This window comes from Lampris incognitus, chromosome 19 (genome assembly GCF_029633865.1).
Source record: "Lampris incognitus isolate fLamInc1 chromosome 19, fLamInc1.hap2, whole genome shotgun sequence".
In the NCBI taxonomy this organism is placed as follows: Eukaryota; Metazoa; Chordata; class Actinopteri; order Lampriformes; family Lampridae; genus Lampris; species Lampris incognitus.
In genome coordinates, this window is record NC_079229.1 from 23,207,143 (window position 1) to 23,226,928 (window position 19,786).

A 19,786-nucleotide genomic window follows, 5' to 3' on the forward strand; every position below is an offset into this window, starting at 1 on the left:
AATTGGCGGAAGATGTCTCAAGGTCACAATGGCAATGAATGCGGATGAAGGCTGCGACAGAGGATGGTCCCCAATCGTCTTGGCTCTCCATGCCGCTGGACTCTGGCCATCCCTTGCCAAGGACTGTGTGGTGGCTGCAGGCGCATCAGTCATTCCACATAAATAGCTGTCCAGGCATCCTCCCATTATGCGGTTCCAGGATCTGCCTCTATGCCCACCTGAAGACCCAGAAGGATGACAATCATACTCGATCCCGAGTGTTAAGGCCCTAGTGCCGCGTGTCTGTAATTTTCCCTCTCCAGGTAATGCCCCGCCTCCGGTGGAACTGCTGATTGAGCGCAGGTGACCCCAATGCCTCATCAGCTGTGTATATACTAGTACCTTGGAGAGAGACACTCGACATTGCCAGTGGGGCATTGTTGTCAACCAGAGAGTGAGCTCTTGTGTCGATACCTATTACTCCTTGAGGCGGAGCGTGAAACTTCCTATTGTTCTTGTTTGTTTCTTTTTTGGTTTGATCGTAGTTTGTTTTATTAGCTAAGCCTGGTTAGGTAAGAGCCAGCATCTTCAGTTGCCATTTGTATTCTATATTTTGACTTAGGGTTAACTTTTGTTAATAAATCTGTTTTTACATCTGGTTCTGCCTCCCACCTTTCTTATTCCCCAGGACACTTATTTTCTTTGTTACACCCCCTCGTTCCCTGGACCTTTAACGGGGAACGTAACAATTGGGGGCTCATCCGAGATTTTTTTTTTTTTAATAAGGGGGTTCGGAGGTGGATTCCTTGTGTGTGTTAATCGTTGTTGTGTGCGGCTTGTCTCCGGTGGCGGGCGCGGTGAGTATTGTAATTTTTGTTTGGTGTCTCGGACAGCTTCCCTGGTTAGAATAGGGGGGTGTCCAGCTGGGCTCTGGTCAGTCTTTCCATCGGACACTCTCTTGTTATTTTTGCCTTTCTTGTTTTAGGAGTAATCCTGGGCAGGAACAACGTTCCCTGGTGGGGGTAGGCTTTTCGGGACTCAGGCCGCTGAAGTTCAGCCTTTAAAGCCGCCCCGAGCCCGGCACGCTCCGATAAGAAAGACGGGTGAAGTTCCAGCCAGGCAGGAACCAGGGGAGTTTGTTTGTAAGGCCCCATAGGTTTATTTCCAGCTTGCCGTAAAATTATGAGGTCGAGTGGCTGTAGTAGGGGCTAATTAACATTCAGCCCGTGTTTGTTGTTTTGTTTCTCTTAGCTATGGCTTTTGATTCGCGTGTGTCTACTCCTGGTTCTAAGCTGGCTGCACAGTTAAAAGTCCGTCTTGCTCGCCTCCAGTTGAAAAAGGAGGAAAGGGAAAGAGAGAGAATTCCAGCTTTGCAGGGAGTTGGAATTGAAGAAATTGGAGGCAGAGACGGCAATTAAAATGTGACGGCTAGAGGTGCAGTATGAGCATAGTGTCCACTCCGCATCAGGCTGCGGTGTTGGCGGACGAATTCGCGCTCCCACACAAAAACATCTTTGTGTCGCGTAATATTTCCTCCCCCTGCAGCGACCCCTTACGAAATGCTAACCTGAATGTTACACAGGCTTCGTGTGTCGGTATCCCTCCAAAACCTAAAGTGGAGAAACTGTGTTTTTTTTTCTGCCATAGGTCTGGACATTTGGTAGCCGATTGTGAGGCGTTAAAACGTAAGCGGCAGAACCGCAGTCCGCGGGCGGTCATGTCCCAGATGAGGGGAATAGGGAGGACCTAAAGCAGGTGAGAGTTGCGTACCTCGAGTCTGCCGTCGCTTACCTCACACGCCAGTGCCATGCAAAGCAGGTTGAGGCAGAGAAGCTTCGTTTGGAGCTGGCGAATCAAAAGAGGAAAGCGATGGAGCAGCTGAAGATTGTCTGTGCAAAACTCAAAGAAGCCCAGCGAGAGATTAAGCTGCTGCTTGACATGTACCGCTCAGCACCCAAGGCGCAGAGGGGCAAAGTCCAGCTCATTGTGGCCGAGAGGACCGAGGCAGAGGAGCTGAGACAGAGGCTGGAGGAGAGGGAGCGAAGGGAAGGCGAGAAGATGGCTGAAGAAGATTCGCTGTGTACAGGAGCAGATCGATATCCTCAACAAGAAGCTTTCAACAGCGAAACAGGAGGAGGATGCCTTGCTCAGTGAGATGGATGTGACAGGCCAGGCATTTGAGGACATGCAGGAGCAAAACATCCAACTGATGCAGCAGCTCAGGGAGAAGGACGAAGCCAACTTTAAACTGAGTGAAGAGGACTACCCTCTTGAATACCCACCTAGGGTTTGTATTTTTGGAATGGGCTGTTACGGCCCTAGTGTCTGTAATTTTCCCTCTTCAGGTAATACCCCGCCTCCTGTGGAACTGCTTATTGAGCCCAGGTAACCCCAATGCCTGAACAGCTGGGTATATACCTTGGAGAGAGGTGCCAGTGGGCCATTGTTGTCAACCAGAGAGCGAGCTCGTGTTGATACCCATTACTCGAGATGGAGCATGAAACTTGTTATTGTTCGTGTTTGTTTCTCTTTTGGTTTGATCAGAGTTTTTGCTAGCTAAGCTGGGTTGGGTAAGAGCCAGCATCTTCAGTTGCCCTTTTTTTAATTCTATATTTTGACTTGGGGTTAATTTTTGTTAATAAATCTTTGTTTTTACACCTGGTTCCCCCTCCCACCTTTCTTATTTCGCCGGGACACTTATTTTCTTTACTTCCTCTCATCCGCTGGACCTTTTAACGGGAAACGTAACACTGAGTGACCGCCAATGATGATAATGTGTGTCCGTGGCTAATCTGCAACGTACTGGACCTAGTACTTTCGGCTGCTCCCATTAGGGGTCACCACAGCGGATCATCCGTTACCATTTCTTCCTGTCTTCTGCATCTTCCTCTGTCACACCAGCCACCTGCATGTCTTCCCTCACCACGTCCATAAACCTCCTCTTTGGCCTTCCTCTTCCTTGGCAGCTCCTATGCAACGTACTGGACCCATCATCCTAAAATAATTTCTGCACAGTTATTACTATAATGAACGTGTCGTGGTTGTGGTGATTTTAAAAACCTTAGAAAAACGTTTGTTCTCGCTATCGTAAGTTATGAACAACTTCCTCTAGGAAGTGTTGCATATTCTTGTCTCTGGCCAATCTGAGTGAACCGTAGATGTGAATTGCGCATGCGCAACCATAAATGGTTTACCCGGTGTTATTTATTATAATGTTATGGTATATTTGATATCAATAAGGCTTTCATCAGAAACAATACTGAGACAGCTCTGCTAAGGGTTACAAATGATATTCATAGAACATCATTCATGGAACTTGACCACAGTGAAATTGCCATTTTAGTTCTAGATTTTTCTGCGGCCTTTGACACTAATGATCACGGCATTTTAACCGATCAGCTAGAATAACTGGTTGGGATATCTGATATTGTACTACACTAGTTTTCCTCTTATTTATCCAACTGGAAGTTTTTTTGTATCTGATAATGACCTGTGCACCTTTTACTTGTGGGGTGCCTCAGGGATCAATTCTTAGACCCACTTTATTGTCATTATACATGCTCCCCATGGAGCCTGGAGAGGTGGAGGTATGCACTGGAGAGAAGCAGTGGCGCCCCCAAGGGGTGGCCAGGGGTGGCCACGGCCACCCTGATACTATCCCTGCCCCCCCCCGCTGGCCCCCCAGCCATGAGTCGCATATGCAGTATATGCTTCTTATTATGCATAATATGCTTCTATCTGATATTTTACATTAGGTGCTGTTCATTCAAATCAACAATGTATATTTTTCATAATAATTCGTCAAAGAAAATAACATGCATAGCCAGGCAGGCAGTCGCTTTTGATCGTCCGTCACTCACACTCCCTTGTGCACAGTCTGCCTCTGACAGCAGCTGAGCAGCTTCTGTTTCTAGCTTTCTTTTTTTTTCCTTCCATTTTTGGACATGGCCTATAATATGTTTGTTTACAAAAAGACAGCAAAGGGTGAATAAAGCTGTATTGAAAAGAATGTAACCTAATAAAGTAGGGGTATGAATAGGTTGTGAGTAGGCTATAGTAAAATGGACATTGTCTATGATAATGCTTTTTTTGTTTTGTTTTTCATTTTTGGACATAGCCTATAACATATTTGTTTACAGAAGACACAACAAAAGGTGAATTAAAGCTGTATTGAAATTAAGATCCTCATCCTCACCTATAAGGCTTTAAATAATCTTGCTCCAGAGTATATTAGCGCACTACTAAATGCCATATACCTCTGCTAGGCCCCTCAGGTCCTCTGAAAAAGGCCTGCTAGTTGTACCTCGTTCAAGACTGAAAACACAAGGGGACCATGCGCTCACTGTCCTGGATCCCAAGATGTGGAACAGTCTCCCCCTTGGAGTCAGGACAGAAAATCTCTTGTGTGTTTCTAGTCACAGCTTGAGACCTGTCTTTTTTCAAAGTGTTTTCGTGCTTGAGTCATGTACACTATTTTGATTTGTGATGCGTCGGTTTTTGTTTTTATTGTGCTATTGTAGTGTCCTGTTGTAATGTTTGCGTTGTACTCATCTGTGTTCTTTTAACCTTTTATGCCTTTTGTAAGGCACTTTGTAACCTAAGTTTTGAAACTACTTCTACTTTCGGCTGCTCCCGTTAGAGGTCGCCACAGCGGATCATCCGTTTCCATCTCTTCCTGTCCTCTGCATTTTCCTCTGTCACACCAGCCACCTGCATGTCCTCCCTCACCACATCCATAAACCTCCTCTTTGGCCTACCTCTTTTCCTCTTCCCTGGCAGCTCCATATTCAGCATCCTTCTCCCAATATACCCAGCATCTCTCCCCCACACATGTCCAAGCCATCTCAATCTTGCCTCTTTAGCTTTGTCTCCAAACCATCCAATCTGAGCTGTCCCTCTAATATATATACACCCGTTCCTAATCCTGTCCTTCTTCGTCACTCCCAATGAATCTTAGCATCTTCAACTCTGCCACCTCCAGCTCCGCCTCCTGTCTTTTTGTCAGTGCCACTGTCTCCAAACCATATAACATAGCTGGTCTCACAACCATCTTGTAAACCTTCCCTTTAACTGTCGCTGGTACCCTTCTGTCACAAATCACAACTGACACTCTTCTCCACCCACTCCACACTGCTTGCACTGTCTTCTTCACCTCTCTTCTGCACTTCCCATTACTTTGGACAGTTGACCCCAAGTATTTAAACTCACACGCCTTCGTCACCTCTACTCCTTGCATCCTCACCATTCCACTGTCCTCCCTCTCATTCACGCATATGTATTCTGCCTTGCTCCTACTGACTGTCATTCCTCTTATCTCCAGTGCATACCTCCACCTCTCCAGGCTCTCCTCAACCTGCACCCTACTTTCACTACAAATCACAATGTCATTCGCAAACATCATAGACCACAGAGACTCCTGCCTGATCTCGTCTGTCAGTCAACCTGTCCATCACCATTGTAAACAAGAAAGGGCTCAGAGCTGATCCTTGATGTAATCCCACCTCCACCTTGAACCCATCTGTCATTCCAACCGCACACCTCACCGTTGTCACGCTTCCTTCATACATATCATGCACCACTCCTACATACTTCTCTGTAACTCCCAGCTTCCTCATACAATAGCACACATCCTCTTGGCACCCTGTCATATGCTTTCTCTAAATCCACAAAGACACGACGTAACTCCTTCTGGCCTTCTCTATACTTCTCAATCAACATTCTCAAAGCAAACATCGCCTCTGTGGTGCTCTTGTGTGGCATGAAACCATACTGCTGCTTGCTAATCGTCACCTCTCCTCTTAACTTAGCTTCTACTACTCTTTCCCATATCTTCATGCTGTGGCTGATCAACTCTGTTGTTGCTACAGTTCTGGACATCGCCCTTATTCTTGAAAATAAGTACCAGTATGTTTCTTCTCCAGTCCTTGAGCATCCTCTCACTTTCCAAGATTGTGTTAAACAATCTAGTTATAAACTACACTGCCATCTCTTCTAAACATCTCCATGCCTCCACAGGTATGTCATCAGGACCAACTGCCTTTCCAGTCTTCATCCTCTTCATAGCTGCCCTCACTTCCTCCTTGCTAATCCACCACACTTCCTGATTCACTATCCCCACATCATCCAACCTTCTCTCTCTCTCTCTCTCTCTCTCTCATTTTCTTCATTCATCAGCCACTCAAAGTACTCCTTCCACCTTCTCAATACACTCTCCTCACTTGTCAGCACATTTCCATCTCTATCCTTGATCGCCCTAACCTGCTGCACATCCTTCCCAGCTCAGTCCCTCTGTCTAGCCAATCGGTACACGTCCTTTTCTCCTTCCTTAGCATCTAACCTCTCGTACAACTCACCATACGCCTTTTCCTTTCCCTTTGCCACCTCTCTCTTCGCTTTATGCTGCAGTTCCTTGTACTCCTGTCTGCTTTCTTCATCTCTCTGACTATTCCACTTCTTCTTTGCCAACCTCTTCCTCTGTATACTTTGCTGTACTTCCTCATTTCATCACCAAGTCTGCAATGGTTGCCCAGCCATCCAGCAACCCTTCGCTACCACCCAGTGCCTGTCGTAACCCCTCCCTGAACTCCACACAACATAACATAGGGTTTGAAAGACGCTGTATAGATAAAAAATGACTAACTTGTGAAAATAAAGACAGGGCTAGTGTTAGACCAAAATGGTTGCATAGCAAACCTTTTCTTGTTGGAAATTGCAAGTTCAGCTGCTCCAAAGAAATTGCCCTTAGCGAGATTAATAAAGTTGCTTGTGTTGAATTATAGCGAATTCTGGGGACAACGCAACCACAGGAACTGCCGCGGCCGGGAAGCGAACCCATATCGCCCGCACCGCAGGAGACATCGCTAACCGCTAGACTAAAGGGTCAGACCCGCTAGTCAACGGCCAGCGTGTTTTCTTATCCATGCACGTTACACTACCCCCCTCCTTCGGGAAGCGCGTCCCCGCGCTTAAGCATATCAGCTCCTTCACGCCTCAGGGAGCCTACGCTTCCGATGGTCTTACGGTCGCTCCATCCCACTTCTGACACCAATGTAGCGAATTCGGGGGACAACGCAACCACAGGAATTGCCGCGGCCGGGAAACGAACCCGTATCGCCCGCACCGCAGGAGACATCGCTAACCGCTCGACTAAACGGTCAGACCCGCTAGCCAGCGGCCAGCGTGTCTTCTTATCCATACGCGTTACGGTATGTTGGTCGCATTCGTGCGAGGGTTCGCCTGGGAGCCTGGGCATCCACAGGCTGACGGGCAAAAAAAAATTACGAAGTAGATTTAAAAAACATTTTTTTTTAGCCTGAGCGCTGCATATTAAAGATATTTTTTGTCACGTTTCCCGTTCTATCGACCTGGGCGCTACGCAAAAGTCTTGGCAAGGAGAAACGCCGGCTTTTTATTGTCCATGTGTGGGTGTATATCTGTCCGCTGCTAATCTCGCATACTACTGGGCCCGTCAGCCTAATAATGTTTGCGCACCGTTATGGCTGCACAATCAAGGACCTCTCGTGGTTGCGGTGATTCAAAACATTTGGAAAAACCCGTTTTACACCGCAATTAAGCGCCAACTCCTCAGCTGTTGTTTTTTTTTGTGTGTGCCGAAGTCCGAGCACCGGAGAAGGGGAGAGAAGCAGTCGGCGCGTCTGTATTTTCCCCTTCTCGGAAGGCGAAAAAGGGGCTGGTTTGTCGCCAAGTCACAGCACCGGAGAAGGAGAGAGACGCCTGGCGGGGGGGGATCCGCTCTCCCATATAAATACGAGCAGTGTCGCTCATAGGCAGTAGGGTACGCTCGTGCGACACGGAAATAAACGTCAACAGACGGGGGAGAGCTCGCTAGGTAGCGCGAGGGAGAGCTCGCTAGGTAGCGCTAAACGGTCGTGCTGGGCTCCGACGCGGACACCGTAAAAACGGCGGCGCTTCAAGCCGAGCCTAGCCCAGCCCCCACACGCGTTACCCCGGCCTGGCTCGAGAAGAGGGAGAGGGAAGAGTCGCGGTCGCCGGATCTCCCGCTCCGCGGATACTTCACCTGCGTTTGCGTTTAACAAAACCCCCGTCCCGGATAATCAAGCTTGATCGTCAGACGGCATGCTGCAGCGAGGCTTGCGTAACAACCTCGAGACGCATTCGCCGATAGTAACGTTAGCCGGGCACAAAGGCGTAAAGCCGTCCAGATTGCTAAGCTAAGCTAATATTCGCTATCGTTAAGGAGCTAGCTAACGTCGTAGCTTGGGAGGTCGCTTCAGCCGGGTCACTCCAGATTTGCTCCATGGGACATTTTGTGGTACCGGTCGTTGTAGCGTAGACGCGGTGATTGTTGTAGAGACCCTTTACATTTAATTATGTGAACGCGAACAACAGTTCTTCCAAGTCGGATCGCTAACTGCATATTTTTATTTAGCAGCGGCGGCGGCATCGGTTTCATACAAGGATGTCGGCGGTAGCTGAGCAGGCTATAGCTACACACTCGGTGTGAAGTGAAGCGCAAGTCAGGAAACACTTGAAGCAAGTGGGAGTACTCGGCTTTGGTTTATGATCGTTGATAATTCCGGGTGGGATCTGTCGACCCGCGAGTACAACTCCGCTGAAATCGGAAATTTAGCCGATTACGGGAATTAAGTTTGGTTCTTGGTCTTAACTGGATTTCGGCCTCCTATTTTGGATCGCTGTGGGAGCAGGAGTGTCTCGATATTGGGGGTTTGTTTTGTTTTTTTTGTTTTGTTTTTGTTTGTTTTGGGTTTTTTGTTTGTGTTATTGACCCGGCTCGGCGGTGATTCCCTCTTCCTCTTCATCACCCTCAGGAGCCGTTCCCTGTTACCACTCTCCGATGTGGAGATTCGAGTAGCGCCGGCAACCAAACCCCCGCGGCGGCCGGACATGCTGAAGTGTATCCCTTTGTGGCGCTGTAACCGCCACGTAGAGTCGGTGGACAAACGGCATTGCAGTTTACAGACTGTCCCCGACGAGATATTCCGCTACAGCCGCAGCCTGGAAGAGCTGCTTCTCGATGCCAACCAGCTTAAAGAATTGCCCAAGGTATGTACGGTTGAGTGACCAGATCGTTTTGTTGTCCCCTGCTGAGTATTCCACGACTGCAGCAACGAGTGGCGATATAGTCTGTTTAATGAGGCACTGCGCGTTGCATTCGCTCCCATTGGCACTACGGTTGATTTTTATTTTTTTTATCCCTCTTTGAAGTGCAAAGCTCGTCGACAGGTGACATGAGCTACAAAACTGACGTGCAAAATGGCATGTGTCCCAACTTCTTCCATAAACAAAAACTGTATTTGCTTCTTTCACAAGTCATTTAATGTACTGACATAGAATGAGAGAAACGTGACTCCATTGGGCCTGCTTGCTCCTTGTTTAGAAACAAATAACTAAAGGTAAAGTTGAGAAAGGTGCTCCAGATCAGGGTTCTCCATCCTAGTTCTCAAGGACACCCGGTCCTGCAGAATTTCGTTGTAATCCTGCATAGGTAGGTCTGTATTTACTCCAACCAATCAGCACTTAACTGTCAGATTTGGCACAGCTGGCATAATTAAGTGCTATGATATGATTGGTCCTTTAGGACTAGGATGGGGGAACACTGCTCTGGATGGATTAATGCTTTCTCCGAAGAGACACGCAGAGGATTCTCCAACTGCAGAGTGGGCGAGCTGCATGTTCAGACAGACTCAGCAGACCCAAAGAACTGGCACACACACCATGTTGCCCGTAGTAACAGTAAAGTGGCCGGCGGGATTGGACACTGAGTGAGAAGGCATGTGTGGAATGAGTCTTTGCCCCGTCCCCACCCACGTTCCTACTATTTGGAATATGACAAAAGCTCTGTTTGCATCACCAAAGTGCTTATTTATAGGAGAGCTGGATTATCATTAGTTACCCCCCCCCCCCAAGGCTGCTCAGAGCAGTGGAGCGAAACACACGGATTTGGCTTTCCCCTTTCATTATGTAGTTCTAGTCATTCCTCTGTCTTGGGTGGAGGCACCAGCTGTGATTGAGCTAGATTTGGAAGTTTGTATGTATGCACCTTCGTGATAGGCACCACAGCTTAGTTTAGTGATGAAAGAGACCACTAGCACATTCATTTTTTTTATTGGTAAGGTCAGAAGAGTTGAGTTTTTGCACAGCATGGTCGTGTGAATTTGTTTTACAACATAATTTATAAACACACAATGTTTAGAAAGATAAATACTGAAAACCAAGTGCAAACAGCATATTATCACTGAAGTGAGCACAAGTTAATGAAGTCCTGACTCTCCGCTTTAGTCAGCAAGGTTTGCTTGGTGTAAATGTGGTTTTGTGTGTTATGCAAAGCTGCACTTGCATAAAAGCAGCCTTTCCTCATTGGCTTACACTAAAACAGCCATGTGTTTAAAAGCTGAGAGGACATAAACTTGGCTTCAGGCTTAACTGTCAGGGCACCGACAGATTGAGAAATGGCGAGGATGGGGCTGCAAGAGCTACTACCATGGCCTGCCTTGTTCAATGATGCCGGCCTGCAGACAGTCTGTTTGATCCTGATATTTATACTATGCCTGGTTAAAGGGGACCTGAAAGAATGACTGATACATACAGTCGATACTTTGGCACAGGCCCCTAAATAACATGGACAGATCACCCTGTATGGCACTGGCTTTAACAAGGAGACATAAATGTGCTATGACAGAGCGGCCGAGTGTTTTTTTTAGCAAACGTGTTGTCTGCAGACACAGAGCACTTCGGCCTTCTCTGGTCCTCAGCTCCAGGAGAGCCGTTGAGAGGAAATACTGAGCTGTCATATCTTTGTAAGGTGGAGAAAAGAGACACGGAGTATATGAGGATCACATGCAAATTTTAGATATAATTTCATGAAGCTGGTCTTTTTGACACGTCAGCTGAGGTTGTGTCCCCCTGGCAATCCAGCCTGTTGTGATCAGCTGTTTGGATGAAGCATGGCATGCCTATTAATGCACCACTACATACAGCACATGCTAATGGAGAATAATCAGCTCAGGCAGGGTTTTCACACTGCATTCATTTAAAGGGTGTGCAAAAGGGTTCCTGAGACCAAAACAAGTTGGGTTCAATTGGGTTAATTTAGCACTAACTATGAAAGCATAGTGAAATAGTTTTTTTGAAGGACATTATCAGTTTTAAGGCTGTAGAAAGACTTGAAACAAAAGGAACTAGTAGTAGCTCATTGGCTTAAAGAGGATGTTGTGATTTGAATTTGTTCACACTTTGAATAATTGGCTGTTTTTTGGTTTTTTTTGGCTGTCACATTTTTCTCTTTCTGTCCTATCACTTTTTTCATTTCTCATCCTCCTACTTTTTCTGAGGTTTTTCGCTTGTTATAGTAATGGCCTTTATTGTGTTTTTGTCTTTTTGGTGCCGTGTTGGCCAGGTCTCTTCTTATGAAAGGGGGGCATGTTTTTACAGGGACTTGGGTGGATAACTCAATAGAATGAATTTTCAAAAAAGTTATCATGACGTGTGCATTGCTAGTCAGTGCTGGGAGGACAGGGGCAGATCTTCTCAGAGGGGTTTGGGTTAGGAGGGGTTTAACAGTGTGAACAGATGGCGATTTAGATGTCCTGATTGTTTCTTAAGTTCTCTGTGACACCTCCATCCCACCACCCCCACATGGCAATCGTAGATTACGTCTGCTCAGGTAATGATGTCTGTGTAGGCCACTCTCAGGTTTGAACGACAGAAAATGAGGGTTCTCAAAGGGGTGTTACTACTGTTCATGTTTATCTTGCGATGTAGTCGCAGGTGTATTTCCTAAGTGTAAAATGTCACCAAATATTGTACATTGAACTTCTGACATGTTTCAGCTAAGCCGTCTGCTTATTCCCCAGAAATTGCAGGCAGTGATGATGCAACCAATTAGGCCAGCTGTCAGATTGTATGACTTATATGAATGGAATGCTCCTAAAGAACCTGTACAGAAAGCAACTGGTCAGGAATTCCCTTTGTGCCCATGCAGCCTGCACCCTTCACATTGAGCCGCCGTTTTGTTTTCACATTGCACAACTCCTAATCTCGGCTCCTTCTTAATGCGTGTTTTGTTTTATTGCTAAGCATTTTTCCTTTGTTTATTGTGAAGCGCAGGTGTGATGTAGAGACATAAATGAATAATATACAAGAGAGTTTACTTTAACTCGCTAGTTTGGTTTGGTTGACATTAGTTCTTCCAGCACGAGGAAGGAGGAACAGGAACAATGTCATTTTATTTCATGTACTTGCGTACAAGAAATGAAACGAGATATTGTTTCCCCCAGCCCACGAAAGTGCAACACAAAGACAAAAGTACATATCCAAAAACTACAAGAACACACATATCCAAACTAACACATATATCTAAACTAAACAAAAAAAATCACTGTCCAAGGGAACGACCGCCAGCCGGGATGACTGTCGGAACTGCTGGTCTGCATGGGCTAGCAGTTAGCTTAGCCCATATGACTTTATGATTTCCCAGCTGTTTCTGTAAATGATTGAAGGAATTCTCTGAATGGTCCGGGTAAAGACCAGACTTGTATTTCTTCTCATGCTTGTCAAACAAACAAAATAAAAGGATTGCTTCCTGCTGGGAAGGTTAGTTTTGTGTTTTAAATTGCTTAATGCTGCTCATAGAAATGATGAGTTCAGCCCCCCCACAGAAAAGCAGAAAGGAGGCCCTCAGCCCTGCCTCAGAGATTGGGTTGAGGAAGAGGGAATTATCTCTTTAGCTGTCTTAAAGTCCCATGACAGGGTACAATGTAGTCCATTCACCCTGTCTGACTGCCCCCACTCATATCCAGTGTCGCGGCTCTTTGTCTCAAGTCCCTGTACTCTGCATTGCCCCTGACCTGGCTTACATATAGGCTGAGAACATGCCATGAATCAAATAAGCATTTTTAGGATCTATATAGGTCAGTCACACCTGCTGGGAAGCCTGGGGAGTCGTTCTTTTCAGAGAAGAGCAAGGTCACTTAAAGCTATGTAGTACACGCTTGCCAAAATAATACCTGCAGTACAGGCTAGGGATATTCCAATCACCTTTTCTTTTCTTTTTTTGCCTCCAGTTTGAGTCACTTAGTATCTGCTGATCCGAACCTGGATCAGATATTTATTTGTTACCGAGTAATACAGTTGGAATAGTGCACATTTCAAATTAGGGATGAGTCAGAATAGTTGACTAATCAGCCAACAGGTGACTAGTTGATTACTGTGTCAACTATTTTTTTTATTTTTTTAAGGAGCAGGTGTTTCTAATAATATTCCGGATGGATCTGACTAGTTTTTCCTGAAATCTCTTAGATTAAAGTAATTGAATAGATCAGACAAACATGTGTAAATAAGTCCTACGTGAGTTTGACGATGTCTTTTTTTTGCCTTCTTTTTTTTCTTTGAGGGGGAAATGCTTGTTGTAAGTGTTGCTTCTTGCAAGCGGTGCATTACTTGCCGTGACACATTTGTGCAAATATAATTATGGTGCACATAAAAAATAGATTAAGGATATGCCAGTTTCTTAACCATACCTCTCTTTATTGTGAATGTGTGTAAGCCTAGATAACAATCATAAGTATTCACTGAACACTGTTTCTGATTCTGAAACAAGCAGTCTGAGAAATGTAGAGCCTGTTTAATAGGGCTCCCTTGACTAATCACTCAGAAAACCTCCCGACTAGCTGACTTGGAAAAATGACTTTTGCACATTCCTACTTCATAGCTAAAAAAGCGTATCAGTTTTAGGTAATGTATGCTTGAAAATCGAATAGCCCTACATTAAGAAAAAATGGCCTGCATCACAGTTCACATTTTAATGGTTTGCCATTTATCTTTTTTTTTTAACAAAATAATCAAAACTATATTCCCATTTAAGTAGCTCTGTTTCTATTGCCTCTCATCAGTTCATCTGGATGCAAAGTAAAATTTGCGTCCAGATGAACTGATTCAGCTTTGTGGGATTTCCTTACCTGGATTATTGAGCATGCATCAAGACTTGTTGATAAATGTCAATTTACAACACCTAGATGGAGTGCAAGGTAATTTGGTTGAGTTTAACATAGCCAACATTGATCAAACATGAGCGTTGATGGGCTCTAATACCGATACTCTCAGATGGGGACATCCCTAGTAGAGTTGTATTGTCTGCTATATCTACTTGCTCCTCTCTTGGCTCTTCTATTGTTCAGTACTGATGGCAAGGGGACAGCAATCCCTGTTGGGTGTGTCTCTATTGGATGTATTAATGATTGCTGGCTCTAACAGGTTTTGTGCATGTCGCTTCCTGCATTATCACCTAACAGGATCTTCCAGGTACACTTGGTATCCTACAGTACTGGTTTCCCCCCTCCAAACACTCACCAGGCTGGAATCTCGGGAGGTTCTAGTTACTGATCTGTGGAGGGGTATCTCCCATCAAAGTGATGTGATGGTTTGAAAACTGGATCGACTCTGTTGTATGTCTCTGACTGGAGTCTGACTCTTCTTCATGAAGCGATGAATTTACTTCCATGTTTTACATTTAGTGTTTCCCCTAGATTTTTTTTTTTCATGCGGGGTGATAGACTTCCCAAAGCTACAGGAGCCATCATGCAGGTGCTGTGGCAAATTACATGTTTATTGACATTTTTATTTCTTTATTTCCCTGGGCGGGGTGACAGGTTACCTTAGCGGGATGGGCCACCCTGCCAGGAGAATGGTAGGGGAAACACTGACATTCATAAACTTGGTTGAATATCAGGCTAGTTAGATTTCAGATTTTGTCTTGAATTGGAAGATGGGGTGGGGTGTCGTTGTTTTTCCAAATAAATATGAGTGTGGAATCTACTCTCACTGCGGTTCTCACCATTCAACTGCATTCTGGCCCATGGGCAGATTAGGGCTCCAGCCGGACTAGAAAACACTCATCAGCTCTCCACTTCGAACTCCCTCCCACAGACGTGTGCACTGATAAGAATCTAAGTGCTTTTGTCTGGAGTCCCTTGTGTATGTTCAGTCTTGGGTCAAACCAAACTCAATTTAGATTTAGGTCCCCCATCACTCAGCTATTGTTAAATGCTCTGTTGTTGCTCCGCCATTGTTTACCTAAACTGTAATAGTTGAGTTTTTTGAGGGGGTTTTGTGTGTCTTTTTTGCACTGTGTCTTTGTTTCACATGTAAGTTTTATTTTATTATTGTATTGAACATTGAAAAGTAGCTTGTGTTGGTCCATGATTGAGAGATGCTCCGCCTTGTGCGTTACCTTCCATAATAGAGGAGTAAGAACTGTTTCACAACATTTCGCCAATTTCTTCCTGGCTGAAACTTCACATTTAAAATTTCACTGAGAGAGGTTGTTTTGATAATCATGGACATATAGGCTACTCAGTCTGTGTCCTTTATAAATTACTATTTATGTTTGCAAAGCCCTCCCCAGACTTTCCAGTTAACTCTACAGGAGAGGCCTGGTCTCTCCTCTCCATCGGCTGGCTAAACTAGGCAAGGACCAATGATAAATTACACCTGCCACCGGCCCCCTGTGGTTAAAAACCATACTCTACCCGCCTCTTTCTCTCTAGCCCTGTTAAAACAGACAAGAGCCAGTGTTACAGTAATGTTCCATGTCTGAAATTATACTGAAAATACACCGAAATTACTTGTCGTCGTCCCTCCCCACCCACATGTTGGGATATTTTCCTTCCAGGCCTTAAGTTACACCCCCACCACCGCTATCGTCGTGATTATGAACTACACTGGCCATGTCCATAAAGTAAAAAAACCTAACAAAAGAAGTGCTCTTGTTGATAGGCCCACATGCAGGGATATTTGTAAAAAAAAAGGCGGCATGATGGCCCAGTAGTTAGCACTGTTGCCTCACAGCAAGAATGTCCTGGGTTCAAACCCCAGGCCTTCCCAGGTCCTTTCTGTGTGGAGTTTGCATGTTCTCCCCGTGTCTGCGTGGGTTTCCTCTGGGTGCTCTGGTTTCCTCCCACCATCAGAAAGACATGCATGTTAGGGTTAATACTCCTGCCTGTGCCCCTGACCAAGGCAATGGAAAGAAGAACTGGAGTTGGTCCCCGGGCACTGCAGTTGCCCACTGCTCCTATACAATAGGATGAGTTAAATGCAGAGAACGAATTCATTGTAAGAATACAATTTGTTGTAAGAATACAATGTCAAATAAAGTGGCTTTCTTTCTCTTTTCTTTCTGTTTACTGTGCTGAATCGACACTCGGAGATGAGAACAAGCCAGAGCAGACGAGGCTGTGAAGAAACGGCACTGTGATAGGGTTTTTCCATTGGCACTTTTGGCTGTGCCGAGTCAAACCATGCCACGTTGATTTGCGTTTCCGTTGCCAGTTTACACGTGCTGAGTCGTGCCCAAAATGGACCATCTCCGGAGTTGGGCCAAAGCACGCGAGACCTGCCTCCAAGCTGGTTGCGGTGACATCAGATAGGCTTTGCCTCTTCTAGATCCATCATCCCGTCTCTGTTTTTCAAGAAATAAGTGGTAGATGCAGAGCAAAATTGTAACAGCCTGAAAATCCATGATAATAAGTAGCTGGCTACCAACAACTGTTGCATTGTGCAATAGTAAACAGCTCTAAAGAGGGCGTTGCTTTTAAACGTCATCAACTCAAGACAAGTGCATCATCAGTCAAAGATACACCTTTAAGCGGGTAACCTAGTTGTAATGGAAATGCAACTGCCTGAGTCAAGCCAAGCCAGCACATGTGTATGGAAAAGTGGTTTGAGAGATTTGAGGTTCTTTTTGATGCAAGAGCCCATTCAGCAGGTTTCTTTGTCTAGGCCGATGACCAGCTGGTCTCACATCCTGCCCCACCCCCCCACTGGTTTTGAGGAGGGTTTAAGGGAGTGGGGGAGTGGTGGTGGGGTGTGTGGGGGATTTATTCCGGAGGTGGATTAACGGGAGATGGGATGTGCGTCCCCCTGACACCCCCACTAGAGGAAGTGATCTCTTTGGGTAGAGCAGGGAGGAGCACTGAGCACTACTGATCCCCTGTCCTCTGGGACACACAGGACCATCCATCCATGCACACAGGCTGGGCTGCTACACGGTCAGGTTGGAACACAACAGTATGAGAAACGGGTACAGACCTAAAACCCCGGGCAGGGCCTGTACAGAATGACACTGTAGAGTTGTATCTTCCTCTATCTTTCTATCTATGCCTTTCTTTCATTAATTTATATCTATCTGTATCTATTCCTGTCTCTCTCTTTCTCTCTAGCTATCTGTCTCTGTCTGTATCTGTTCCTGTCTTTCTATCTATCTATCTATCTATCTATCTATCTATCTATCTATCTATCTATCTATCTATCTATCTATCTATCTATCTATCTATCTATCTAGATTAGCTAGATTAATCTATTTTATCTATCCATCTAATCTCTACAATTATGGCCCGTTATAAGATCATGGCCTACTATGAAAAAAAATTTTTTAAAAATATTTTCCAGAGTCGATGTTTATCCAACAGTATGACAATGTCACCATTTTAAGAAAAACGAAAAATTTAGATTGATGAATATTTTAAAACATGGTTCTGATGTCGTTTTCTTTGCTAAATTTGCCGAAGGGGGAAGACTAAACAAATTCCAAGCCACACAGGCAGACCTCTGCTCATAATCACTTATGTATTGCCTCGCTCTGAGTGCTCGGTAAGTTAGTGAAAGCACTAGAGAGTCGGGTCCCTGTCACGGTAAGGCATCCTAGTGTTAATGTTTGTGAACTTCAGCCAGGTTGTGGCCCCAACAGTTTGGAAAACATAGAGGGAAAACACTGGCATGCACATCGCCGGACAGGCATGTATACATACTGTCCCTCCATCCCTCCTGAAACTTGGAGTAAGTTGTGTGTACCGTCTGGGACTGAGCATGTGCTCCTTTTTCTTAACGGACAGTGTTAACCCCTTAGACCGGCCTGTATGCTCATGCCGCTGTGTCTAACCACTCTCCCATGCACCCTGCCCTTACTTGCCAGCCTGAAAGGTAAACAAGAAGGCTAGGCTCCAGTGAATAATTGATGGCTGCGTTGGTGGCAGCTGTTAGCAATGGCAAAGAGTCTGCGGCCCCAGCATGCAATGCTGTACTGCTGTGATAGGAAGAAAGCCCTCTTGGCTCTGAAAATTATGTGCATATAGACAAGAATTAGATGTGCAGTATGACACCTTTCTGTCTGTCCCTTTGTCTTTATGTCTCTCACTCATTCTCGCTCTCTTGACAGAATTCAGAGCCTTACAGGTAAAAGAAACTAGCCTGCCTATATATATATCAGGTCACTGGGAGTGGCACATTTGTATGCCTATTCCAAAAACCCTCACAATAATGCCATGTGTAGAAGTCTCTTGACTGGCCCCACAGTAGTTGGTGGAACTGACAGCTTACTAGCTGCTTTCACTGTTAAAACACAATTTAGAAAACCCCCCAAACTAGTTGATCTGTGCTAATGTAGGTGGTAGAAGACAAGTTTTAACCTACCAGCCACATTTGTGATACAGTTTCTGATGCCAATTTGCCATCTTGCTTACAGTGTGAGCTCGTCACTCAGCTCTCATTTCATCCTGTGCAAGGAAAACAGTCTTTGACACATGTACAGGTGTTTACAGGTTCTGCATAATCCCCAGCATCAACAGAAGAGCTGCATCCATAGAGCTGCTGCCAATGAACCAATAAGGTTAGAAGTGGTCAAATACAGAGATGGCATTTCTTTGACTTAGGATGGTGGTTCTGGACTCTTTTGATCTTAGTGGAGCTCTGCAGCTGCACTCCTGGTCACATGAGTGGTCCTTTGAAGCCTTACTGTCAAGGCCCTGACATCCCTGTGGGGGAGTAAGTTGACCAGGATGGCACTAAATCTGACCACAAACAAATGCTGCCCCTTATCTGTAGCCCACATGCAGTATTTTATGGCTGATATCTGTTTCTCTCTGAAACCTCATCTTCCCCTTCTCAGACCTGCAGGTGTTCTCCGCTGCACCAGTGATGCTCCAATTCCAGCATCAAGTCTCTGTGTTTCACCTTATTATCTGTTTTCCTTTCATTCAGGGAGTAGGATACTTTCCTGAGTTTTAAAAAAAATCTAGCAGAGTTCACTTTGCACTTCCTGTTTGAATGCACACTGGGTAGCAGAGATGGAATGTCTCAGGCTACTTCATAACCAGTTCATCGGTACAAAAGCTAACAGAACAGAGCAGCTCCGGTTTTGAATAGAGGCACGTTCAGAGAGGCGAGTGTAGAATGACTTCTTTCTGTCTGGGGCCAGACCCGGTGGCATAGCTGGGAGGGAGGTGCACAAAGCGCTGGTTTGTTTTCCTGAGGGGCAGCTCAGCCAGCCAGCCAGCCAGCCAGTGTCTAGGTTTGGGTTGGGCTGATTTGTGAACGTCCGTGTTTTTCTTGTTGATTTCTTTTCTTTCTTTTTTTTGTTGGGAGCGCCTCTGTTAGCAGGAAGCAGGAATAATCAAGTGAGCCATGGAATGTGCCATTTTTTTAAAGTCCTGTCTCACAAAGTGCTGTTGATGGTGGTGTGTGTGCGTGGGGCGGAGGGGGGTTGGCAATCTCCCAAGCATTAAAAATAAAACAAAGGATCACGAAGATCTCCATATGTTCATTGCTATTGTGTCAGTATACTTCAGTGACCATTTACTTCACAGGGCTCATGATTTTGAAAAATGTTTCTTACTTGGTTTCAAGTCCACACCTCCTCATTTTCTCCCTCCTACACATTCATACACCCACACTGTCCAACTTGTATGATGTATGATAACTGATAACTGGCAGAGAGTACATCGTTGCTCAGTAGTCCTTACAAGCAGCAACACCC

The 19,786-nt window shown here is 45.5% G+C and overlaps 1 protein-coding gene across 13 annotated transcripts in view; it reads left to right on the forward strand.

Moving 5' to 3' along the window:
* Nucleotides 1-7,796: 7,796 nt before the first annotated feature.
* The window catches only part of scrib (scribble planar cell polarity protein), a 98,048-nt gene continuing 86,058 nt past the window's right edge, over nucleotides 7,797-19,786 (forward strand). For 12 of the 13 annotated variants that reach the window (XM_056299393.1, XM_056299382.1, XM_056299389.1 and 9 more), the window contains exon 1: nucleotides 7,797-9,024. In XM_056299393.1, coding sequence (XP_056155368.1) covers nucleotides 8,866-9,024 — 159 coding nt within the window. In that variant the 5' untranslated portion in view covers nucleotides 7,797-8,865. The remainder of the gene's footprint in view (nucleotides 9,025-19,786) is intronic. The other variant, XM_056299383.1, reaches the window with a different exon arrangement.